This window comes from Phyllobates terribilis, unplaced genomic scaffold (genome assembly GCF_046119375.1).
Source record: "Phyllobates terribilis strain yellow unplaced genomic scaffold, ASM4611937v1 Scaffold_2__4_contigs__length_985480577, whole genome shotgun sequence".
In the NCBI taxonomy this organism is placed as follows: domain Eukaryota; kingdom Metazoa; phylum Chordata; class Amphibia; order Anura; family Dendrobatidae; genus Phyllobates; species Phyllobates terribilis.
This window is the reverse complement of record NW_027362762.1, coordinates 441,354,796-441,382,458: the sequence shown is the minus strand read 5'-3', so window position 1 is coordinate 441,382,458 and position 27,663 is coordinate 441,354,796. Positions and strand designations below refer to the sequence as shown.

At 41.0% G+C, this 27,663-nt stretch overlaps 1 protein-coding gene across 2 annotated transcripts; it reads left to right on the top strand.

The window, feature by feature from the left end:
• The first annotated feature begins 789 nt into the window (after positions 1-789).
• On the top strand, positions 790-27,663 carry LOC141214361 (N-acyl-aromatic-L-amino acid amidohydrolase (carboxylate-forming)-like). 2 transcript variants are annotated; one of them, XM_073665434.1, is made up of 8 exons: positions 857-930; positions 7,787-7,844; positions 12,128-12,369; positions 13,411-13,600; positions 15,267-15,366; positions 24,443-24,550; positions 25,111-25,220; positions 27,266-27,663. In XM_073665434.1, the coding sequence occupies exons 3-8, from the start codon at positions 12,149-12,151 to the stop codon at positions 27,485-27,487; spliced, it is 951 nt and encodes a 316-aa protein (XP_073521535.1). In that variant the 5' UTR covers positions 857-930; positions 7,787-7,844; positions 12,128-12,148; the 3' UTR covers positions 27,488-27,663. The 2 variants fall into 2 exon arrangements, with proteins under 2 accessions (XP_073521534.1, XP_073521535.1); XM_073665433.1 differs by lacking the exon at positions 7,787-7,844 and having other exon boundaries at positions 790-930; positions 27,266-27,661.

Here is a 27,663-nt window from a genome sequence, read left to right as displayed (position 1 = left end):
CAAAAAGCCCATGGAAGTTGGTTGGTTTCTTCTACTGTACAAGAAAAAAAGAAAATGGACACCTGCATGAGACTTTATTTTATTACAGCTGCATTTTAGCATTTGTTTTATGAAAATGAAATTCCTGTGTTTTTTTAAGTGATCAATGTTCAGTTGGGTAGAACAGTAGGATAATAAAAATGCTGCTGCTGCAACTGCGTGAGAAGCCTAATGAAGGCGCTCCATTTACCCCATCTAACTGTTTCGAATAAGTATCCAAAAAAAGAAAATATTACATACATGCCCAGACTTCTATTCTATGCAAAAGAAAAATGGAATACCAATGTATACCACCCCAGACAGAGGCCTAATGCAAAATGGGGGCTTATGGAGACGTTTGCTGGCTGTCCCAGGAGCTTTCTTTACATTTGGCAGACAAACAATTTTTTTTTTCTTTATCTATGTAGTTCTAACATATTCTACAGTGCGGTACGAGGGGAAGCAGTGAATATCCAAAACTACAAATCTAAAATGAATCCTTCAATAATGTATCAGTGAATAAGAGCCGAAAAGGGCTGCATTTAATTCTGGCACCAACTTCTGGGTGTGGAATGACAATGCAGATATTGCTGCTGTTCTGTTTATTGTGGCTGTGGATGGACATTATATTTAACATTACTAGAAGCAAATCTACTACCCAGGGGCCAGGGTGTGTACTTGTAATGGGTAGTGGTAGTGTGAGTGGCATGCTTAGTGCATACATGACCTTATCTGTCCCACAAACTGCAGCACTGATTCAGCACTTTTCCAGCTAATAAGAATCATGTTCAAGGTTTATAGGGGAGGGATGAAGAGGAGAAGCAGGAAGCTGTGACTGATCCACTCCACCCAGTAAAGCCTTACAAAACACACCAAAGAAAATCCCTGAGGGTGACAAGCATCAAGTTAGTGGTAAGCAATGCATGGCATGTGATCTGTCCTGACATTACCTTGTGTGCAATGGGAAACACAAGTAAGACTTGCAACCATGGACAAATCTTTCCCTTAGAGCATTTAAGTGCATGCAATGATTTATCTAGGGAAGTGATGTTTGATTTTGTGTATCCCGGAGTCTAATTGTTCATGTCCCTATGTATGTGAAAGGTCCCGTATAAAGATGATCATATAATCAGACATCTACTTTCTTTGTCCGTTCTCCCTCATCCATCAAATAGAATTCTGGAAATTGTCAATTTGTTAATTTAAATACATCATTGAGCAATGAATCTGAAAGCCCTGTGGATTACTAAAGTCAGATTACAGAGCTAATCAGGGATAACGGAAGCTAATGTCGTCTGAACCCCCCCCCCCCCCCAAAAAAAAAAGTGGCGTCTACTTATTCCTGCTCAATTGATTTTATGAGAAAGTTAGTATGTCTGTATTCAATTCTACAGCGAGGAGGCAAAGCAGTAAGGATTAGTGATGAGCGTCCCCGTGGAAGTTTGGGTTCTGGTTCCCAGACCGAATTTTAGTCAAAAATTTGGTTCAGGGACCAGAACTGTACCCTAACTTGAACCTGAACCCATTGAAATCAATGGGGACCCAAACTTTGGAGCAGGTAAAAGCTCTCTCTGAATCTTTGATGTGTCCAAATTTGATTGAGTGTTGGATCAAAATTGTCAGTGCAACTCTATGGGTTCGTGGAAAACACTGGACTGCACTCAGATGACATCTGAGTGGAGTCTGATTTTCACAGACTGACTGAATAGAGAAGGTGGAGACATTTTTTTTGTTCCTCACCACCTCTGAGAAAAACGGATCCCACTCTGATCAAAATCTGATTAGCCTGGAGAGAAAACGGTCGTGTGACCCTAGCCCAGTGTTTCCCAAACCCCATCCTCACGGACCCCCACAGGTCATGTTTTCAGGATCTCCTTAGTATTACACATGTGATTGAAGTATCATCAAGGCATCAGGAATTCTCTCACCTGTGCAATACTAAGGAGATCCTGAAAACATGACCTGTGGGGGGCCGTGAGGATGGAGTTTGGGAAACACTGCCCTAGCCGAACTGGCTAAACAAATGTTTTTGGTAAAAAAAAAAAATTAAAATAATTTTAATAGTATGCAAGTAATGGGCTATAATTCTCTGCAATCTGCCAAACATGCTTAGGCACAAATTTTAAATATTTTGCCATCAGACATGGTCACTACCGATGCAATCTCACTTTTAGAATAAGGAGTAGTGTTCTTTCATGAAACCTTCTCTCCAGTGGTGGAACTGGGCCGTTAATGATGGCCGTGACTCTCCAGACCTGAGCGTGACAGCCTCACAGAAATACATGAAGCTGTCACGCTCGGGTCAGGAGAGCCGCAGAGTCCGTGCAGTGTGGTCCGAGATCGGACTGAGATCTATGGATCTTTGCATAAGCCCTAAGGCTGTATTGTCTTCCCACTAACTGCACACGGTCACGTTATATTGTATGTGCTATTCTCAGTTTCTTCTTTTTTTGTTGCAGACTAAGGCTATGTTCACACATGTTGTGTTTTGCTGCGTATTTTGCAGCAGATTTTTATGCAAATTTTCAGCTGCGTCTTGCAGTACCAGCAAAGTCTATGAGAAACCAGAAGTCTCTGTTCACACGTTGCTTTTTGTTTGGTGCGTATTTTCTGCCTTGCTTGCGTATTTGGAAAATACAGCATGTCACTTCTTTCAGCGTTTTTGCAGCAGAAAATGCACCTGTGATTTTGCTGCGTATTTGCAGCATTTTTTCACCCATAGGAAGTAATGGGTGGTTAAAAAAACGCACCAAAACCTGCATTTTTAACGCAGCTGTTTTCCTGTGAGAGAAAAGTTAGCAGCAGATTTGCAGCAGAAAAAAACACAACTTGTGTGAACATGGCACAGCTTAGTTGCAGTTCTTGTATGAAGAATAAAGCCACTGGTAACTTCACAGGGGCTTCATGCTGGTGTTAACATAGGGCTACGGCCCCTCTATCAGTATTCGGTCAGTATTTTTTCTCAGGAGTGGGTGATAAATGTAGAATTGGTGACTTGTTTCCATTATACCTTTTCTCTGATTGTTCCTCACTTGGTTTTGGCTCCCACTCCTGAGAAAAAATACTGACTGAATACTGACCAAATACTGATAGTGGGGCCATGACCTAATAAAAATCTCCAAATTGTGTTGATTTCACATTAATCTCCAGAGCTTGTCCGATGTATAGTTGTCATATACCTGTTGCCCTCAGTCCTGCTGCCACTGCATACCCCTGTGGGATCAGCAGCCCATGGTAACACAAGACCCACTTATACTAAATAAATACACAACACTAAATTTCATGGAATAGAATGGCCGCGGCGTTGGTTACTTTGAAAATAATTTTATTCACTCATAAAAAATATTTAATAGAAAGTCCATAAACGAAAATTCATCATAATCAACATATCCAATCCACCCGGCAGAATCGGGCGATTTTCCCTCAAAATAAACGACGCGATGGGAAAAGGAAACAATAAATAGGGAGGTTGGGAGGGATCTTCTTTCTTCTTATCCACAGATGATCCTGACCGTTAGCAACAGCTGATATTTATACACAATTTCTTCCCGCACTTTTCTTCAACTGCCAATCAGAGGTCAGGAAAAAAAGGCGGCAAGACAGCCAAATAAAACCGGTTTGAACCTGCTCATGCAGTAGCACAGCTTACTAACAACTGTTAACCCTTTCAGCATAACTGTTAAGAACAGAAAAACCCATAATAAATTACCCCTTTCCGTTATGGGGTCCGTGTTCTCATGAGACCCCACTTGTATTCTCTCAAGGGGAGGGTTTCCATTCTCCTCTTCTCAAAAATGGCTGCCTCAAGCACATCTGGAGCCATGTGAAAGTCTGAAGCACTCCATGCCCACCTTCCAATTGGTGTGGAATGGCCCAGCTGGTGACAAATGCTGTGTCCATTCCACAATAGAAAAAGGGCAGAGGAGGATCAGGCTTTCCACTGTGGTTTCCATGCTTTTGTGGCAGCCATTTCGCAGAAAAGGAGAATGAATCGCCATTCTCACAGAGGGACGCAGAAGCAGCAGGCTGTAGGGTACCAGAAATGCTGGCTACACATAGGATGTGTAACGTGTGTGTGTGTGTGTGTGTGTGTGTATATATATATATATATATATATATATATATATATATATATATATATATATATATATATATATATATAATTATATATACAGTACAGACCAAAAGTTTGGACACACCTCATTTAAAGATTTTTCTGTATTTTCTTGACTATGGAAATTGTACATTAACACTGAAGGCATCAAAACTATGAATTAACACATGTGGAATTATATACTTAACAAAAAAGTGTGAAACAACTGAAAATATGTCTGATATTCTAGGTTCTTCAAAGTAGCCACCTTTTGCTTTGATGACTGCTTTGCACACTCTTGGCATTCTCTTGATGAGCTTCAAGAGGTAGTCACTGGAAATGGTCTTCACTTCACAGGTGTGCCCTGTCAGGTTTAATAAGTGGGATTTCTTGCCTTATAAATGGGGTTGGGACCATCAGTTGTGTTGTGCAGAAGTCTGGTGGATACACAGCTGATAGTCCTACTGAACAGATTGTTAGCTGCTTTTTTCTTGGCATAATACAAATTCTAAGTAAAGGAAAACTAGTGGCCATCATTACTTTAAGAAATGAAGGTCAGTCAGTCAGAAAAATTGGGAAAACTTTGAAAGTGTCCCCAAGTGCAGTTGCAAAAACCATCAAGCGCTACAAAGAAACTGGCTCACAAGAGGACCGCCCCAGGAAAGGAAGACCAAGAGTCACCTCTGCTTCTGAGGATAAGTTTATCCGAGTCACCAGCCTCAGAAATCGCAGGTTAACAGCAGCTCAGATTAGAGACCAGGTCAATGCCACACAGAGTTCTAGCAGCAGACACATCTCTACAACAACTGTTAAGAGGAGACTTTGTGCAGCAGGCCTTCATGGTAAAATAGCTGCTAGGAAACCACTGCTAAGGACAGGCAACAAGCAGAAGAGACTTGTTTAGGATAAAGAACACAAGGAATGGACATTAGACCAGTGGAAATCTGTGCTTTGGTCTGATGAGTCCAAATTTGAGATCTTTGGTTCCAACGACTGTGTCTTTGTGCGACGCAGAAAAGGTGAATGGATGGACTCTACATGCCTGGTTCCCACCATGAAGCATGGAGGAGTAGATGTGATGGTGTGGGGGTGCTTTGCTGGTGACACTGTTGGGGATTTATTCAAAATTGAAGGCATACTGAACCAGCATGGCTACCACAGCATCTTGCAGCGGCATGCTATTCCATCCGGTTTGCGTTTAGTTGGACCATCATTTATTTTTCAACAGGACAATGACCCCAAACACACCTCCAGGCTGTGTAAGGGCTATTTGACCAAGAAGGAGAGTGATGGGGTGCTACGCCAGATGACCCGGCCTCCACAGTCACCAGACCTGAACCCAATCGAGATGGTTTGGGGAGAACTGGACCGCAGAGTGAAGGCAAAAGGGTCAACAAGTGCTAAGCATCTCTGGGAACTCCTTCAAGATTGCTGGAAGACCATTTCTGGTGACTACCACTTGAAGCTCATCAAGAGAATGCCAAGAGTGTGCAAAGCAGTCATCAAAGCAAAAGGTGGCTACTTTGAAGAACCTAGAATATAAGACATATTTGCAGTTGTTTCACACTTTTTTGTTAAGTATATAATTCCACATGTGTTAATTCATAGTTTTGATGCCTTCAGTGTGAATGTACAATTTTCATAGTCATGAAAATACAGAAAAATCTTTAAATGAGAAGGTGTGTCCAAACTTTTGGTCTGTACTGTATATATATATATATATATATATATATATATATATATGTGTGTATATTTAGGTTCTGGGGTGGAGGGTTGCTTTAAGATCAGCTCTATACATCCGGCCCTATCTCTATTGTGGTCCCCTACCACACTCCCATTCACTCTACTAAAGTTCAAGACGAGATCAGCTAGACCTCCTCTCCGGCCTCCTCTACACCCTGCTCACTTACTGCCCCAGACTGACGTCCCACACAGCAGCTTCTCAGCTCAGTTGTAGTCTTCCATAGGTTGGAGTCTAGCACAACTCAACCACAATATCTTAACCCCTTTACCCCCGAGGGTGGTTTGCACGTTAATGACCAGGCCAATTTTTACAATTCTGACCACTGTCACTTTATGAGGTAATTACTCTGGAATGGTGCTCTCACAAAAATCTTTTTAAAGAGGGGTATATGTTTACCCCACGTAGAAGCCCAAACCATAACGTGTCATCTGTAGTACCCTTTATTGTTCTTTTGAAGTGACAGTGACTCCTCGGTGCCTGCGCAATAGAAACCTGCAGCACAGAGCACAGGTAGACGTGGCCGGGATGAAGCAAAGCGATCTATCTCTGTGAGCGCATGCCCGGGAAGTCAGGGAGCACAGTGCACATCACAGGCCCTGTGACGTTAGGGTAGGGGGGGGGGGGATATGATAATTAAGCATATAGGTGGGGATTTGGGGGAATAATAAGCACATAGGCGGGGATTTCTTGGTGTCCCCCGGACGCCAAGCCTGTACAAAATAGAATTGAATAAAACACTTTTCTATGCAATCAGACCTCTATTATGGGCCATACAGATATGTAGAGATTTACTTTTCTATACCCTGTATGCCCATAGTAGAGGTCTGATATCTCCCTGGGGGTGACAGATTCCCTTTAATCTCTCTTCTAGAAGATGCTTTGTTTTTATTCATTTTCCTGTACACATATTATTATAGGAAATCTCAATCTACAGTTTTACGTTTACACAATAGGTTTCCTTTTACTGATTAACTAAAGAAAAAACTGTACTGTTGAACCCTGTACCCTGCATATTATTACGCCATGCCATTTTGTAATATTAGGAATCTCCACATTTTAAAATAAAGCTGTGTTCCCACCTGCATTTGCCTATTGTATAAGAGAGGATGCGTTTCTCCTTGTGGAGAGTGCCAAGCCAGTATAAGCGTGGCACTCTCCACAATGCTCCTCTCTAAATTCCTAGAGGAGCATTGCATGGCCTATCAGTCTCCTTAAACCAGCCTGGTACACTCCACAAGGAGAGAGGTTCCCCCTGGGCCTCTCACCTTGCCAAATCAGATCTTCTACTTTCCACCGATTAGGGGAAAACACCATGAAACACATGTCTGCAAATGAAGTTCCTAGTTTGGCTTCTTATCCTAAGTCATACAGCAAGGGTTGCTAAAGGGTTGATATAGACGTCTAGGATTGTCATGTCCAGTAGGTGGCGCTAGAGTTCATGTCTTTCTCTCTGAAGAGACTATTCGCATATCTGTTGTATAACTGATGCAAATAGAAGCAGAAGGGCCGTACTGGGTATTATGGGTCCGTCTGGTTTCTATTTTGTGTAAATTTTTACTGTAGAAGAAAAGGGTCTACATGATGCTTTTTCTTTTTTTTGACACAGACGGACCCCATAATAATTCCTAGAGGTCCTTTGCTACTGTTTGTATCAGCTATGCAATAGACGCTCTTTGGACATGAATTCCCTTTGTATGTTCCTAAATAGGAACAGGCAAACCTAATTCCAAAAAGCAAGTGTGAACATAACCTAAACACTCCAGTCTGTACTTCTATAAAGAAGCAATCTAGTAAAACTTATTTCTTGTACTCTCTGTATAGAGGAGGAAATGGTAAGATATTCTTGCTGTTCTATCAAGTGTAAAATTACTTAATGTATTATGATATTTCCAATAATCCAGAATATCTGTTAATTTAACACTTATTTCCAGCACAGAACTGCGATATAATGTAGAATTTCACAAGGTCTAAAGCAGAAGACTGAACAAAGTGAGTGAATGAGAAAGTAAACTGATTAAAAAAATGAATATATCCCAGGTAACATTTTATTGTAGGCTTGCTTTCAGGAGTGTCATTACCATCAGAAAAAAGCTTTACTTGCCAGACCATAACTGTCACCAAATGTTAATCCATCACATACAGTCAAACAGAGGTAAAAAGGCAAATTGGACATAATTTCACACAAACCCCAAAAATGGGCCGGACAAAATTGTTGGCATCTTCAACTTAATATTTGGTTGCACGCCCTTTGGAATAAATAACTGCAATCAATCGCTTCCTATAACCATCAACAAGCTTCTTATACCTCTCAGCTGGAGTTTTGGACTACTCTTCTTTTGCAAACTGCTCCAGGTCACTCATATATGAAGGGTGCCTTCTCCCAACAGCAATTTTAAGATCTCTCCACAAGAGTTAAATGGGATTTAGATCCGGACTCATTGATGGCCATTTCAGGACTCTACAACACTTTGTTTCCATCCATTTCTTGGTGCTTCTTGTAGTATGCTTGGGGTCATTGACCTGCTGGAAGACCCATGACCTAGGACGCAAACCCAGCTTTCTGACAATATTGCAACACAAAATCCTTTGGTGATCTTCAGATTTCATGATGCCTTGCACATAGTCAAGGCACCCAGTACCAGAGGCAGCAAAACAACCGGATTATCCTGCATTGTAACCTTTCATTCGTTTTTCTCTGCCGTCCACCTCTAGGTAAACTAACTACAGTGCCATGGGTTGTAAACTACTTGATTATCTTGTGCACTGTGGACAAAGGAACATCAGGATCCCTGGAGATGGACTTGTAACCTTAAGGTTGTTGATATTTTTCATCAATTTTGGTACTCAAGTCCTCAGGCAGTTCTCTTTTCCTCTTTCTGTTCTCCATGCTTAGTGTGACACACACAGACACACAATGCAAAGACTGAGTCATCTTCTCCCCTTTTTATCTGGTTTCAGGTGTGATTTTCATATTTCCCACACCTGTTTCTTGCCGCAAGTGAGTTTGAACGAGCATCACCTGCTTGAGACAAGTTGTTTGCCCACATTTTTGGAAAGATGTCCACAATTTTGTCCGGCCCATTTTTGGGGTTTAGTGTGAAATTATGTCCAATTTGCTGCCTTTTCTCTGTTTTTTGTGTTGTTCCAATACACACAAAGGAAGTAACCATGTGTATAACAAAACATGTAAGTGCAATAATTTTCTGGAAGAAATACTTTACTTTCTGAAACAATTTCAAGGGTGGTAAAACGTTCATCCATGACTGTATTAGATAGAATTGATGCTAATTTAAAGAAAGTTTACTAAATTTTAATACTGTTAATAGTCTTTTAATTCATCAGAAAAATCAAGCAAATCTGTAAAATATTGGAGTTTTGTGCCGACATTTTGAATTATATTTTTTTAGCGTCCATCAATGCCAAGGTAAATGCATTGTACTAATATGGCGTTCATATTAATGTATTCTTTCTTTATATCCATACTCATTGAATTTCATGCAGAGGTACATTTTTTTTGCAGTAAAACCCAACCAAAAAGTAGGTATAGGGGAATTTTACCCAGAAGCAATGCTTTTAAGAAAATGTATGATGTGGGAATGAGGTTAGGAGAGTATTTAGGATTTTACTCTTTCTTGATTAGAGTTTAGGCATTCTACTTGGTGGCATTTTTACTTTTGGGGAAACTGGTACAACTATTATGGAGGACACATGAGGTGCCCTATTATTGCTGTTGGCACAATTGGGGACGTCTGCTTGGCAAAGTTATTTTTGTGCCTGGTAGGCAGTGTTGCAGTTAAGGGGATGTGCTTTGTACTATGTAGATATTCTGACACAAATTCTTAGGGGCGACATGCTTTGAACAGTTATTTTAGGGAACACTGTGGGCACTATTGTTGTTGCGGACACTGTGTAGTACTCTTAGTGGCTCTTCAAGTGGCACAGTTATTTTAGGGATTGCTATGTGGGCACTAACTGCTGGAGGAAACCTTCTGGCAAGTATTGGGGCACTCTGACTTGTACATCTTTTTGAGGCATTGTGTGGCCATTATATAGCTGTGAGGGGAACTGTCCCATTAGTGCAGTTCTTTTGCGGGCACTCTGAAGGCATTATTACTGATCGAGGTCAATATCTGCTTAGCACAACTATTTTTTGGGGGGCACTTTGTAGCACTAATTAGTTTCAGAGGCACTGGGTAGCACAGCGGGCAAAGTAATGGGGGTAGCATCAAGGTGATGAAAAACGTATACTTCAAGAAGTGTCATAATACCGGAAACTGGGACGATGTCCTTAAAAATAAAAGTACTCAAAGTACATGGGACACTTTTATAAGCATCTTCAATGAGACTTGTCCACACTATGGGAATTAACAAGCAAGAGATAGGAGGAAACCTCTATGGCTAAATAGAGTTGTAAGGGGCACAATAAATGACAAATAGAAAGAGTTTGAAAACTAAAGCAAGATGGTAGTGACGAAGCGTTAAATAATTAGAGAGAAAATCAAAGTGTATAAAGAAAAAAAATCACATACAAGACCTGAACGTAATGGATAAGACTATAATGGGTACATGTTCTACCTATAAAAAACATGGATAGAGGATAGAAGGCATATGAGAATAACTGACGTCTTAATAAGGGCTAAAATGTAATATCCAGGGATAGTATGTGTAACTAAGCCTCTGTACCAAGGCCTAGCATGTGAAATTTATTTTTGGCATTTGTGTTTGTGGGGAATTAGTACATATGGATTTAGACTTAGGCTTTTGATTTAAGATTTTAGAACAGCGCCTGCCCAAGAATGCATTCACACATGGCGGTTTTGTAGACTTATTCTTTGAAGTGATTTACACAGAATAATGCATTGTGCAGTGTTTGATATCTGCAGTGATTTATTTTATTTTAAATGGTGAAAAAAGTCAGCACAAGTGACTATAACCTTGAAGAGTATTTTATTGCAATATTTCAATATCAATTAAACAGGACCATTTTTGCTCTAATTTCATTTTTTTTTTTCAAATCAGCTACACGTTTCCAGAGCCTTTTGATATATTAATTTTTATGGTCTTAACCGAGGCGGTATGGCTCACTATTTTCATTTTCTGTGGGCTTGTCTTTAGGCTGCTCTATATGATTACCCTGTGAGCACTGTCCACTTGGTAAAGACAATAAAAATTAGCATTAAATAAAAAGGCCCATATCGCTGGAACTGTATGGCAGATTTTAGAAAAACAAAAAACGTTATTCTTAGGGGAGCAGCAGAAAAAAAACAAGCAAAAGCTGGCCATGTTTGATCTGGTAACAAGTCCTTAAGCTACCATGTAAGGTTAAGTGCACTCTGTCTCTGCACCTAGGCTACTATATACATCCACAGATTTTTTTACATACAGTTGAAACCAGAAGTTTACATACACTATATATATAAAGACACATATGCATGTCTTTCTCAATATCTCACATGAAATCAGAATAAACCTTTCCCGTTTTAGGTCAATTAGGATTACCATAATTTTTAATATTTGCCAAATGCCAGAATAATGAGAGAGAATGTTTTAAAGCATTTTTATTACTTACTGCAAAGTCAAAAGTTTACATACATTTCATTAGTATTTGGTACCATTGCCCTTAAACTGAATGACTTGGGTCAAACGTTTGGGATATCCTTCCACAAGCTTCTCACAATAGTTGGTTGGAATTAGGGCCCATTCCTCCTGACAAAACTGGTGTAACTGATCCAGGTCTGTAGGTCGCCTTGCTCGCACCTGCCTTTTCAGCTTTGCCCATAAATTTTCAATAGGATTGAGATCAGGGCTTTGTGATGACAGTCTAGCAGGTTGTAACTGTATAAGGTTTTAACTCTAAGGCCACGACCCCACTATCAGTATTTGGTCAGTATTCGGTCAGTATTTTTTCTCAGGAGTGGGTGATAAATGCAGAATTGGTAACTTGTTTCCATTATACCTTTTCTCTGATTGTTCCTCACCTGGTTTTGCCTCCTACTCCTGAGAAAAAATACTGACCAGATACTGACCAAAAACTGATAGTGGGGCCGTGACCCAGAAGAAAACACTGTAGACAGGGCTTTTATTATACAGAGGCCTACTGCAAAGAAACATATATCATGTGGTATGCCTTGGCATCCACCCTGACTTTGGCCACTGTTGGGAACCTACCTCCTCAGTGTATATGCCCGACACTGGGCGCAGACGTAATGTGTACTTAGCCTTATGCATTTTACCATCATTTAGCATAAATATCATGTTTTTCTGTATTTCAGGAAGAATTTCTGAGCTCCTCTATGGAGTGTTCACCAGTCTCCCGCGTGGTTATCTTTGGAGGTACACATGGAAATGAGATGTCAGGTGTCACGTTGGCGAAACACTGGCTGAAAGATCCTTCTGAGCTGCATAGGACAACGTTTATGGCTGAACCATGTGTTGCAAATCCACTTGCTGTGGAGAAATGTGTGCGGTACATTGACAGTGACCTTAATCGCTGCTTTTCAGAGGAAGTACTAAGGTGAGGCTGTTGTAATGTTAGGGCTCATGCACATGACCATATTATGGGACAGAGCCATCATAGGGCTTCTTGATAAGTGCATAAGTCCTGTCCTGATGTTCCATATCACTCTGATTTAATCCAGAGGCGCAGAGTCTTATTTTGGATATCTGAGGAAAATGGTCATTGTGTAATTTGACACCAGATGTATTCTAGAGAGAACTATCTCCCCACAAATGGAGTCAAAAAGATATAGGTCCTGATTCATCAAAACTGGCGTTTGTCACTCTGGTATTGATGAGCCGTGCTGGAGTCAGACGCTCCTGATTCATAAATAGGCGCATGCCTCTTAATGAATCATCTGGACAGTGGCGTGTGTCTTCGTGTGCACCGAATCACCAATCACACTCCAGTTGGGGACTGGAGTAAGAATTGTGGAGTAAAGGACGCCTCTGTTTGTCATGAATATGATGAGCTGGAGATGCCCAGCCCGGTCCACTTTGGTGGAGGTGGGTGAAAATGGCATAAAACACCAAATGTCTCAAAATCTTAGCGCAGCTTCGCATTACACCAACATTTTGCGACTTTTCAAAACTTTTTTCCCCCAGATTTCTGACTTAAACACTTTGATGAATCAGACTCATATTGTCACACAGGCTCCTGTCAGTTAGTTCCATCCTTGGTGGAAGCCTCACCTTATGTAATTAGCCTTTACTAACATTTTACACCTTTGAAAATAATTAAAAGCTTCATTATTTTGGAAAATATACTCAGTCACCAAGTTTTTTGAATAATTTATTTAGTGTGTGATATGAACATATTAAAGCCTAAAGTACTGATACCCAGGCTATGTGTGTTTGTGTCAGGTTGGATGCCTGCTGCATCTTTGTGTTGGATTTTATATGTGAGCTAATTTTTTATGTTTCCATTTTATTTTGCATTGTATATTTTTTTATATATTTTACTAAATGTATTTACATTATATTTCTTGAGGTTTATAGCAGAAGGGAACAATGCAAGAATTTTGTACCTTGCTGATTTACACTTGTTCTATTCTATCAGCTCACCAGATTCTGAGAATGACCCATATGAGTTTAAGCGAGCAAGAGAACTGAATCAGAAATATGGCTCTGGATCATGTCTGCATGATTTTGTTTTTGATTTGCACAATACAACTTCCAACATGGGCGCTACACTTTTGCGCTGCTCGAAGGATGATGTCCTGTCAATGCATTTAGCAAACTACTTGCAGGTGAGATTAATAAATGAACAACATGTTATGTGTAAGCAAGCAAGTAAGTGGTGCTCTGGTGCCTAAGGGGGGCGCAACTGGTCCTCTGAATACATGGAAAGTTATCAATGATATGCACGATTTCTGGGGGGCTGTTTTAGATTTTTAATAAAATGGTGGAAGTTTCATGTCACATACCCATCAGCAAGGTTTAGACATCAGGGGGGGGCTACTCCACATTTTCCTTAAAAATAAGTCCAGTATATTCTAAAAAAAAATCTATACACTCAGGGACGTAACTACAATAGGAGCAGGGGTTGCGATCGCACCCCTGCCCCGGAGCCTAGAGGGCCCAAAATGTCCCCTTTGCATACATAAAAAGACCAATGCTATTAAAGACTTGCAATAATTGGGGGCCCCGTTGGAGCTTTTGCATTGGGGCCCATAAGCTGCACGTTACACCACTGAATACACTCACTTACTGATCCTCCATCACTCTTTTTTTACTGCTGCCTGAATCCCTTTTCTTCTTCCTCTCGTAGGGAGCTGCAGTCTATCACTACAGTGCTGACCAATGTGGCGGGGAATCAGTAGGTGAGCATATGTTTAGTATGCATATGCGCAAGAATTCTTCATAATGCCAAAAAATAAAAAAACAAAATACGGACATGTGAAAACCAAAACGTACTCTTAAAAATAATCCATTGCCTTCTATGTGTTAAAAATAATACTAATACATCTCTGTAGGAGTGTAATTAAAATCGCCATGTGCATAAAAAAGCAAATAAAATATGGAAGTGTGAAAACAATTAAATGTGTTAACACCTTTCTTTCACTTAATACAGAAGTGTGAATGAGCCCATGCTGTCTGAACAAGAGGACATGGCCTACACCAAATCAATTACGTGTATAGATATTTTCTACCTCAAAACTTATGAACACTTTTCTAACCCGAGGTGTGTGCTATATTTTGATGCAAAATATGGGTGTACATGTACGCTATGTACACGGTGATGTAAGAAAGAGAAATATTTCTACCATTTTTGGTCTATGTTGATTCTTCTTCTCTCTATTTTAGGAGCATTAGGCCAGGTGCACACCACCATATTTTCCGTCAGTGTGCAATCCAACAAAACATCGGATCACACTTGTTCCAATATGGGACCAGGCCGGTCCGAGGTAAAAATCATACCATGTCCGAGGTTGATCTGATATTAGGATCGCAGTCGGCCATGCAAGGCAATGAGTGCATGGAAATCTTCGGACTGCGTTCGGATGACATCTGAATTCAGTCTGATTTCCACGGACTGACACAATGGAGAAGATGGAGAAATTTTGTTCTCCATCTTCTCTTCACAGTGTGCTCCGATTCTCTCATCGGAGCACACTATGCTGAAACTCTGATCAGAGTGTCATTTGCATAATTGGCCCGATTCTCTTGGATGAAAGAATCGACGGCTATCTGCACCTGGCCTTACATAGTATGGGAAGATTAAATGGTGCTGGTGGGCAGCATTGCCATGAATAAGTTAAGGTTTTTTTGTTTTTTTTTTAGATCTACTGAATAAGAATTTTGTACAAGAATCACAATTTACATGCAAAACATAATGGCGATGTGAAGTGAATTCTTATAAACGTATTTCTGTTACTTCTAGTTTTGATTAAAAAAATCTCTTCTCGATTTCAGAGCAGCAGTGGGAGTCATTCTATGCCATGTTATAACTTCCTCATCGATATACCAAAGAAGGATAATATTTACCTCCAGAATATAGGAAAACATTCATGTTGTAAGCATTACTGTATTACAGTATATATTATACTATTATATCATCTACCTTTTTTAGGATTTAAACTAAAACGTAACCTAGTCTAAATAGTTTATTAGTTTTCAGTTTTTTTCTCTTATACAACCCCTGGCAAAAATTATGGAATCACCGGGCTCGGAGGATGTTCATTCAGTTGTTTAACCCTTTCGCAACCTTGAGATTTTTCGTTTTTGCATTTTCGTTTTTTGCTCCCCTTGTTCCCAGAGCCATAGCTTTTTTTTTTTTTGACAATATGGCCATGTGAGGGCTTATTTTTTGCGGGACGAGTTGTACTTTTCAACGCCATTGCTAGTTTTACCATATCGTGTACGGGAAAAAAATTCCAAGTGCGGTGAAATTGCAAAAAAGTGCAATACCACAGTTGTTTGTTTTTTTGTTTTTTTTTTACCACGTTCACTGAATGCTAAAACTGACCTGCCATTATGATTCTCCAGGTCATTACGAGTTCTTAGACACCAAACATGTATAGATTCTTTTTTATTTAAGTGGTGAAAAAAAATTCCAAAATTTGGTAAAAAAAAAAATAGCGCCATTTTCTAAGACCCGTAGCATCTCCATTTTTCAGGATCTGGGGCTGGGTGAGGGCTTATTTTTTGCGCGCCAGGCTGATGTTTTTATTGATAACATTTTGGGGTAGATCCGATGTTTTGATCGCCCATTATTGCATTTTATTGCAATTTTGCAGCGACCAAAAAACGTAATTCTGGCGTTTAGAATTTTTTTCTCGTTACGCCGTTTACCAATCGGATTAATTATTTTTTTATATTGATAGATCGGGTGATTCTGAACGCGGCGATACCAAATATGTCTATGTAGGTTTTTTTATTATTATTTTATTTTGAATGGGGCGAAAGGGGGGTGATTTAAACTTTTATATTTTTTTTATATTTTTAAAAACTTTTTTTTTTCCATTTTTGCATGCTTCTATAGTCTCCATAGGAGACTAGAAGCAGCAACTGTCCGATCGCCTCTGCTACATACAGGGGATCAGCAGATCCCCTGTATGCAGCAGAAATGGTCCTGCGCTATGAGCACCGACCACTAGGTGGCGCTCTTAGCGACCCGCTCATGACAACCACTGGAGTCTGCTGCAGACCCAGGATTGTCATGACCACCCATCGGTGACCCGTGTCACCGATGGGCGGGGTAAGTGACGCGCTTCTGGCGCGGCGCTGTTAAATGCCGCTGTCGGAGATTGACAGCGGCATTTAACATGTTAACAGCTGCGGGTGGATCGCGATTCCACCCGTGGCTGTTGCGGGCTCATGTCAGCTGTAATAATCAGCTGACATGTGCTCGGTTCAGTGCGGGCTCACCGCCAGAGCCCACACTGAACCGGGGGATTACAGCCTGTGCGCACTAATACGTCACAGGCTGTAAAGGGGTTAGGCTGTGTGCCCACGATGCGTTTTTCAAGCGTTTACGCTGCGGAATTTCCGCAGCGTAAATGCTTGGGAAACGCTTGGTAAACCTTCCCCCATGGTCTCCAATGCAATTCCGCACTTTCAATGCTGCGTTTATGCTGCGCTCAAAAATCCGCAGCATGTCCATTAATTTTGCTTAAGCGCTGCGTTTTCGCCGCCATTGACTTGCATTAGAATGCGCCAATTCTGCAAGACTGCATCTGTACTTGCGTAATTGGCGCTTTCTAATGTGCGGATGGTACCCGGGTGTGGAGGACAGGAGACTCTCCTCCACACCCAGGTACCATAAAAAAAAGAATAAAATAAAAAATAAAGATTATATTCACCTTCCGACGGCCCCCGGACTCCTTCTCTTCGCTTGCCGACAGATCGCGCAGGACTGAAGGACCTGCGCTGACGTCACAGTCATGTGACGGCAGGTCTTTCAGTACAGCGTACCGCGATCTGCTGGCAGCCAGCACAGGAGCGCAGCAAGTCTCGGGGGCCATCGGAAGGTAAGTATAGGTTTATTTTTTTATTTTTAACCATTCTCTCGGGTCACACTATATAAATCCATGCCATTTGCATGGATTTATATAGTGTGACCTAGTTGTCACAAGCACTTTCCAAGTGATGCTAATCGCTTGGAAAGCGCTTGTCAACCCGCATGCGGAAATGCATGTGAAGAACGCTTCATTTCCGCATGTCCCTGGCAGGAAAACGCATGTACAATCCGCATGCGTTTTTAACTGCCAGGGAGATGCAGAAACGCTCAGGAAAAAATCCTGAGCATTTCTGCATCGTGGGCACATAGCCTTAATGTTGTTGAAAAAAAGCAGATCACAGACATGGCACAAAACTAAAGTAATTTCAAATGGCAACTCATGTGGTACTCAGTAAGGGTAATTTTTTTCAGACCAAGCAGAGGGGAAAAATTATGGAATCACTCAATTCTGAGGAAAAAATTATGGAATCATGAAAAGCAAGCATAAAAGAACACTCCAATACATCACTAGTATTTTGTTGCACCACCTCTGGCTTTAATAACAGCTTGCAGTCTCTGATGCATGGACTTAATGAGTGACAAACAGTACTCTTCATCAATCTGGCTCCAACTTTCTCTGATTGCTGTTGACAGATCAGCTTTGCAGGTTGGAGCCTTGTCATGGACCATTTTCTTCAACTTCCACCAAAGATTTTCAATTGGATTGAGATCCGGACTGTTTGCAGGCCATGACATTGACCTTATGTGTCTTCTTTCAAGGAATGTTTTCAGTTTTTGCTCTATGGCAGGATGCATTATCATCTTGAAAAATGATGTCATCATCCCCAAACATCCTTTCAATTGATGGGATAAGAAAACTGTCCAAAATATCAATGTAAACTTGGGCATTTATTGAAGATGTAATGACAGCCATCTCCCCAGTGCCTTTACCTGACATGCAGGCCCATATCGTCAATGACTGTGGAAATTTGCATGTTCTCTTCATGCAGTCATCTTTATAAATCTTATTGGAACGGCACCAAACAAAAGTTCCAGCATCATCACCTTGCCCAATGCAGATTCGCGATTCATCTCTGAATATGACTTTCATCCAGTCATCCACAGTCGCCGATTGCTTTTTCTTAGCCCATTGTAACCTTGTTTTTTTCTGTTTAGGTGTTAATGATGGCTTATGTTTAGCTTTTCTGTATATAAATCCCATTTCCTTTAGGCGGTTTCTTACAGTTCGGTCACAGACATTGACTCCAGTTTCCTCCCATTCATTCCTCATTTGTTTTGTTGTGCATTTCCTGTTTTGGAGACATATTGCTTTAAGTTTCCGGTCTTGACTCTTTGATGTCTTCCTTGGTCTACCAGTATGTTTGCCTTTAACAACCTTCCCATGTTGTTTGTATTTGGTCCAGATTTTAGACACAGCTGACTGTGAACAACCAACATCTTTTGCGACATTGCGTGATGATTTACCTTCTTTTAAGAGTTTGATAATCCTCTCCTTTGTTTAAATTGACATCTCTCGTGGTGGAGCCATGATTCATGTCAGTCCACTTGGTGCAACAGCTCTCCAAGGTGTGATCATTCCTTTTTAGATGCAGACTAATGAGCAGATCTAATTTGATGCAGGTGTTAGTTTTGGAAATGAAAATTTACAGGGTGATTCCAGGATTTTTTCCTCAGAATTGAGTGATTCCATAATTTTTTTCCCACTGCTTGGTCTGAAAAAAATTACCCTTACTGAGTACTACATTTTTAATCTTGATTTCTTTTAGTGTTTCTTAAAGCCCTAAAGTTGCCATGTGAAATGACTTTAGTTTTGTGCCATGTCTGTGATCTGCTTTTTTTCAACAACATTAAACAACTGAATGAACATCCTCCGAGCCCGGTGATTCCATAATTTTTGCCAGGGGTTGTATAACAGTGTCAAGTTCTTATTATGTTATGGGTTTTGCTCACCTATACAAGTGTGTGTGTATATGGATTCATTTTGTTTGCATGATGTATGTCATTATTGGTTGCAATATGGACATACTTATAGAGACGAATGAGTACCTGAAATCTCATCTCTTGGGGCTGGATATTTGTAAGATCTGTATTACAAACTGGATTTCAAACTGAGAACACTAGTGCAGGGAATGGATATCAAACTCAAATACACATAGGACCAAAATTAAAAGCTCACATAGTTCTCTATACAGTATAATGACCCCACATAGTGATAGTATAACGGCCCTACATAGTGCTCTATACAGTATAATGGTCCCACATAGTGCTCCATGCTGTATAAAGGGCCCCACATAGTGCTCCATGCAGTATAAATGGCCCCACATAGTGCTCCATACAATATAATGGCCCCACATAGTGCTCCATACAGTATAATGGCCTCACATAGTGCTCCATACAGTATAATAGACCCACATAGTGCTCCATACAGTATAATGGCCATTAAAAGGGCTCTATACAATATAAAGGCCCCACATACTGCTCCATACAGTATAATGACCCCACATAGTTCTGCATACACTATAATGACCTCACATAATGCTCCATACAGTATACAGGGCCCCACATAGTGTTCCATACAGTATAATGGCCCCACATAATGCTCCATACGGTATAATGGCCCCACATAGTGCTCCATGCAGTATAAAGGGCCCCACATAGTGCTCCATGCAGTATAAAGGGCCCCACATAGTGCTCCATACAGTATAATGGCCCCACATAGTGCTTCATACAGTATAATGACCTCACATAGTGCTCCATACAGTATAATGCCAGAGGCGTAGCTAGGGGTTCAGCTCAGGGGGGCGAAACATCTGAGTGGGCCCCTAACCTGTAACCGTGTGTACAACTATGGTGGTGAACCCTGATCGTGGGTATAGAGGAACCTCAGCAGATGACTGCGCTGTTACTGAAAATAAATCTCTACACAAAGACCAACACTGATATTACTGCCATATGGTGACATATAGTGATAGATTCCAGTCCTGCAGACGATACAAGTAATTACAGTACAGTTATACATAGCAACTTACAGCTGACGTTCTTTCTGATGGAGTCGTTCATTTTCCTGTCTTTTCCATCTGGCCCAGGCCAACATGACAACTTCTTCTTCCAGCCAGGACTCATCTGCAGAGATTACAAGGAAATCACATTTGACTTCTGACATTTCCAGCCCCGTCCACATCTGTCCCCCACCTGCACAAACTCCCCATCCTACTGATACCCTAATACTGAGCCGTTGCTGCTGTATGTGTCCCTTTTACTTCACCTGCTGGGTGGCACAATAACAGCTCCTCTTACTGCCCACATAATAATGCCTAACACTGTGCCCCTTACAAAGTAATAATGCCTCATTTGTACCCTCTAGATGGTAAAATTGCTCCCTTGAAAAGATTAGTGCACTTTACAGATGCCTTAGGAAAGTGCTTTGCCCCTTTGAAGGTTACCCATACTCTGACTGTCTCTATACAATAATACTTCTAAGTGCACACTTAACATTTAATAATGTCCACTGGGTCAAATATACAGCTCCTGTAAATACAGTATAGTGGACCCATAGCTCCCTTATATAGAGTTTGATGTCCCCACAGCTCCCCTGCATACAGTATGGTGGGCACATAGCTTCCCTATACACAATATAATGCCCCACAGCTTCCATATACACAGTATGGTGGGCCCATAGCACCCATATACACAGAGCCACCATCAGTACATGAATGCAGCACCAGAACCACGCACCATAACCACTATTGTTAAATGAAGGCAGTGCCAGAACCACCGTCTGTAGATGAATACAGAACTAGAACCACAATTTTCCTCCTCTGCATACTGCCCACAAGATATTGTGCCTTCACATTAACTTCCCTCATACAACAAAAGTCCCAATAACCTTCGGCTCTATAGCGCACTTACCTTTCCCACTTCTGCAGCAGGATGATGGCAGCAGGGTGACAGCCACAGTAGGGAACCAGTGGCAGAAAGGTGACTGCCTCAGCCGGGTGACAACCTCTGATCAGTTATGGATTCATACATTTGTATACAATCAGGACCACGGTCAATGCATGAATCCATTACCAGATCCACTGTCAGTACATGAATCCAACTTCTCCATATTGTCCCCAAAGCTCTCACTTCTGCATACTGTCCCCCCACGCTCCTATCTCTACATACTGTATCCCCACTTCTCCACATTGTCCCCAAAGCTCTAGCCACTCCATATCCTGCCATGCTCCCATCTATACATACTATTCCCCCACTTCTCCATACCTCTCCATATTGTTTCTCCACTCTCCCATCTCTACATACTGTTCCCCTTTTCTCCATACAATTACCCTCACACTCCCACTTCTCCATATTGTCCCTGCTCGCTCCAAATTCTCTATCCTGTACACCCATTTCTCCATATTGTACTCTACGCTACCACCTCTCCATACTGTTCCTGCACTTCTTCATATTGTACACCCACTTCTCCATATGGTCCACTCATGCTCCCATTTCCCCATGCGGTCCCCTCACCTTTCCATAATGTCCCCCACTCCCTCCATATGGTCCCCCCACTCCTCCATATTGTCCCCCACTTATCCATACTGTGCCCCCACTTCTCCATACAATCCCTCCATAGTCCAACTTCTCCATATGGTCCTCAGACGCTCCCAATTCTCCAACCTGTTCCCCTATTTTGTCCCCTACGCGCCCACCTCTCCATATTGTCCCTCCACTTCTTCATATTGAACACCCATTTCTCCATATGGGTGCCCAATACTCCCATTTCTCCATAATGTCCCCAACTTCTCCAAATGGTCCCCCCCCACACCTTCATATTGTACCCCATGCTTGCTTCTCTCCATACTTTTTGCAACACTTCTCCATCTGGTCCACCCACCCCCATTCTGCTCCCTCTCTCAATTTTCCACACTGCCCCATAGCATGCAAGCAAGAGGTGTCCTTTCTCCTTTGCCGCTCTCCGGCTCAGTGATCACGGTAGCGGAGCAGAGTGATGATGAGGTAGCAGTCTGCGACCTCTTCACTCCACTGCATGTCAGGACGGGAGATGACGAGTGCTCCCCTCCTCCCAGCGCTGCGGTGTTGCTCAGAGGTATTCACGTCTAAGAGACATGAATACCTCTGAGCACAGGGAAAAGGGAGCGCTGTGCAGCCAAGGCTTTGCGTAAGTATATCGGCGTAGCATAGTTCTGGGTGGGTGCCCCGTGGTGGGTTCCCCCCTGAGCATGGGGCCTGGGGCGACCGCACCCTCTGCCCCTCCATTAGCTACGCTACTGGGTCTCACATAGTGCTCCATACAGTATAATGACCCCACATAGTGCTCTGTACAGTATAATAACCTCACATAGTGCTCCATACAGTGTAAAGGGCCTCACATAGTGCTCCATATAGTGTAAAGGGCCTCACATAGTGCTCTATACAGTATAAAGGGCCTCACATAGTGCTCCATACAGTATAATGGCCCCACATTAAAAATAAACAAAACTACTCACCTCTGCCCATTCCCCCGCTGCTCCAGTCTCTTCATGGTGTCTTCAGATCCTCTGCACATTTCGTCACAGCGCACGCTGCACTGAGACGTCAGACGCAGAGGGGGAATGATGGGACAGGCTGACGCTCCCTCCTTCATCACTGCTTTCAACTGTATCGGCATCCAGGATGCTGATATAGTTGAAAGTGCAATGCTGGATGAAAGTGCAATGCCAGGCAGGGGACCTGCCAGGCTTTGCGGACCAAATATACTCGGGGGGACCCGCCAAGGCATTGCAGGCCAAATATACTCACCCTGCGGGCCAGTGTTTAACATATGTGCTTTAGTTTTACTTTGTTAGTACACATTTATAGGATGCATTTAGGCAGGATTCACCCACACTTTCATACTCTTGTCTAAGGCTTCATTCAGACAACTGTAAAAACACTTACAGTTGTTCATCAGTGTTTTGGATCAGAATTTCATCATAGTTTAGTGTGTCAGTTTTTATCATCAGAGCATCAGAGTTTCAGCAGCAATTTTTCTCGCATGAAGAAAAAAAATATTACAAAGTTTCTTCTATCCATTACATAGTTAATCTCAGACAGCACATGGACTATAAATGGATTCAACCTGTGTGCTGATCCATGGGCATCTCCATGATTTTTTTTGTTGAAAAAATGCCAGACATGTGAATAGCACAATAGCCTTTAACGGGTGCAAATTCAATCCATGAAAATTATGGATAGAACACATGTGATTAATGTCTGAATGAGGTCTTAGTATGTGGCCACTGAAAATGTAGAGCAGATTACAGGTCTCACTACCTTTTTCCTATAGACAGATAATTAGTAAAGAACAGAGAGGAAACCTGAAGCTCGTGTATCTCAATGTAAACACTTGAACAACCTCTTCCTATTAACTTAAAAAGTTTTAAAATATTCCACATCTCATGTAAATGATGCGCAGCGTGTTCATTGTGAGTATATTCTGTTTGGAAATGTCTGGCATGTTCATCAGTAACCCAGTATTTTCCTTTGATGTCGGTGAAGATCTTCTTCATCATCCATAGTCTTTCCTAAATCTAGCACTAATGCCATACTGCATAAAACCTGCACATGCACATTGGCAACTCCTTGTTGGGGACATATTTTTTAATTCCTTTCTGTACATGTGTTGGCCCAAATCTACGTTCAATCAAGGAAAGAGGGCTTGGGTTACAGATGAAAACATCTGACACTTTTAAGTAGGGCATAAGCCCAGTAGACACTTCTGGTCCCATTTACATACAGTAGAGAAACTTTTTTTTATACTTCTGCTGTGCTCTAATGATACAAAGTCCTTTATAGGACCTAGAACTTTGTGTGATCAATTTAGGAAGGTAAAAACTGACAGGTTCCATTTAGGCTAGAAATCTGTAGCATGAAAACATTAACACTTGGAACATGGTTATAAATGTATGAAGCTAGTAAAGATAGCTGCAAAGATAGATAAAAGGTATACGTATAAACATAGTCACATCCTAACCAAAATTCCTGAAATTTGGAAAACAAAATCAAAACTGTTTCTATTATAGATTTTTAAATGAAAATGGCAGGAGCCTGGAATAACTACACTAGAATATCTAATGCTTTCAGATGTTGCCTTGTGTCTTTGAAGGTATAGAACTTGGACCTCAGCCTCAAGGAGTGACCAGAGCGGATGTGTTTTCCAGGATGAGACAACTTGTAAACTGTGGCCTAGACTTCCTTGAGCTTTTTAATCAAGGTAAGATATTGTCTAATAATTCACATTTTTGGTGAACATTGGAAAGGCTTAAAGTGAACTTGTCACCATGAAAAATACAGTCCAATCTGCAGGCCCCATGTTATAGAGCAGGGGAGCTGAGCGGATTGAGGTGTAGTTTTGTGAGAAAAGATTCTGTATAACCTGTGTTTTAATCACTTAAACCTCTGCTCTTTCTGGAGCTTTCAGTCCAGTGGGCTGGCCTATCAGTGACTGACAGCTGTCTCTCTATACACACTTATACAAAGACAGCTGACAGTCACTGATAGGCCCGCCCACTGGACCAAAAATCCCAGAAAGATCAGAGGATTACGTGATTAAAACCCAGGTTATACTGAACCTTTTCTCACAAAACTATACATCAATCTGCTCAGCTCCCCCTGCTCTATAACATGGGGCCTGCAGATTGGACGGTATTTTCATTAATTCATTCCCTTTAATTTGAAATATTCTTTAACTTCTTAATGTTACCTCTTAATTTACTTGAATTATTTTTTATTATAATATGATCATAGCATGTTGTTTCTGTCATATTAATTCAGGTAAGGAGTTTCCAAGCTTCCAAACTGATATATACAGAGTTTTGTCCAGAATAGATTATCCACGAGATTCATTTGGAGAAATTTCAGCTTTTATCCACAATGATCTGCAGGTAAAGTTTTTAAGGTTCTTTATTTCTATAGTAATACCAAACAATAAGTAACATCTTTTGTACAATATATTTGGACTATGTTCACACCCAGGTTCTGGCATTCCGTTTATCTGTTTCGGTTTTAGGAATAGACAAACAGGATTAACACTCAGAACAGGGCTGTTATATAACTGATGAAAGCAGAAGTAAAGGGGCCCCGTTTATTATTATTGTCTCCATATGGGTTTTAATATGTGTAATTTTTAGAATTTAAGAAAAAGCGCATCATGCAGGACCTTTTTTTTCTGGTCTAAAAAAGGACACAGTCTCCAACCGGTCCTCATCATATTCAGTGGGATCCCTCAGATTAAATTTATGCAATGGATTCATTTTTTTCCATTAATTCCATTTCTCTTCCAAAAACCCGAACAGACAAATGCAAGTGTGAATGTTGCCTAACTGGCAGTAGAGATTATCATTTTGAAGACCTAGTGAAAGTCATGCCATTTAGGTACGTAATGTCTTGACAAGTTCTTATTGTTTTGTTGCTAAAAAAAATGAAAAGGCATCTGTCACCAGGTTTTTGCCGCCTAATCTGACAGAAGCATAATGTAGAGACAGAGATCCTGATTCCAGATATGTATCACTTACGGGGCTGCTTGCTGTAGTTTTGATAAAATCACTGATTTATCAGCTGGAGATTATCACTAGAGGACTAGTAAACCTGCTGCCATGTAGTCCTCAATATTCATAAGCTCTGTATAAGCACACCCTACCACTGATTGACAGCTTTCTGCCTATGCACAGTGTACACAGAAAACTCCCAATCAGGGATGTAGGTGGAGTTACAGTACAGACCAAAAGTTTGGACACACCTTCTCATTTAAAGAATTTTCAGTATTTTCATTACTATGAAAATTGTACATTCACACTGAAGGCATCAAAACTATGAATTAACACGTGGAATTATATAGCTAACAAAAAATTGTAAAACAACTGAAAATATGTCTTATATTCTAGGTTCTTCAAAGTAGCCACCTTTTGCTTTGATGACTGCTTTGCACACTCTTGGCATTCTCTTGATGAGCTTCAAGAGGTAGTCACCGGAAATGGTCTTCACTTCACAGGTGTGCCCTGTCAGGTTTAATAAGTGGGATTTCTTGCCTTATAAATGGGGTTGGGACCATCAGTTGTGTTGTGCAGAAGTCAGGTGGCTACACAGCTGATAGTCATCAAGAGAATGCCAAGAGTGTGCAAAGCAGTCATCAAAGCAAAAGGTGGCTACTTTGAAGAACCTAGAATATAAGACATATTTTCAGTTGTTTCACACTTTTTTGTTAAGTATATAATTCCACATGTGTTAATTCATAGTTTTGATGCCTTCAGTGTGAATGTACAATTTTCATAGTCATGAAAATACAGAAAAATCTTTAAATGAGAAGGTGTGTCCAAACTTTTGGTCTGTACTGTATACAGAGGTCCACATTAAGAGAACTGGTAGATCTACAGTAGATAAACACTGATTTTATCAAAACTACAACAAGCAGCCCAGTAAGTGACATCTCACTTTAATCAGGATCTCTGCCCCTATATCATGTTGCTGTCAGATAGGATAGCAAAAATCTGCCTACAAATTTTCTTTATTTGAACCTGTCAGCTGATTCACACTGAAGTTTTAAAGAAAAACACTTACAGGTGTGGATGGGGACAAGGTGACTACTTCAAGAGGCATATCTCTAATGACTTATCCCCATCCTCTTAACTGGACTGACATGTCTCTCCCTAGATGTTTATAGGGAGAGACCTCGCAATCTAGTTGAGCAAGTGGGAAGAAGCCAGCGGGGACATGAATTTTGGGCATAGATGTTTAGAATGCAATGTATGTTTGATTCACACTGTCCATGGTGTCATAGATTCAGAAAATCTATAGTAACTCCTCCACCTTTGTGCTACTCGGATGCACAAATGTAGATCCCAGTGAAATAGTGAACTTTCAGCTATTTAAGAACTTTTAATGTATTTTAACTTCTTATAAATAAATTATTCACATTATGCTTCCAAAATAGGACAAGGATTATGTTCCTTTGAAGCCTGGAGATCCTATCTTTACAACTATAAATGGAGAAGATTTGTTCTATGATGGAGAAAAAGTTGTTTATCCAACCTTTATTAATGAAGCGGCATATTATGAGAAAAAGGTGGCATTCGTACTGACAGAGAAAGTCAGCTGGAAAGTCCCTGCTTTAAAATTAGAAACTCCAGCAGACCATCTTGGAATTGCAAAATAGGTGGCATCATTGTTGGACTGCGGTGCCTGGTGCCCCCAGTGAAATTGACTCTACATGGAAATATTAGCTATTTAATTGTAACCCTTATGCTCATGAAAAAAGTGTGCAAGACAGAACTATACAGGGTGAGCCATTTATATGGATACACCTAAATAAAATGAGAATGGTTTGTGATA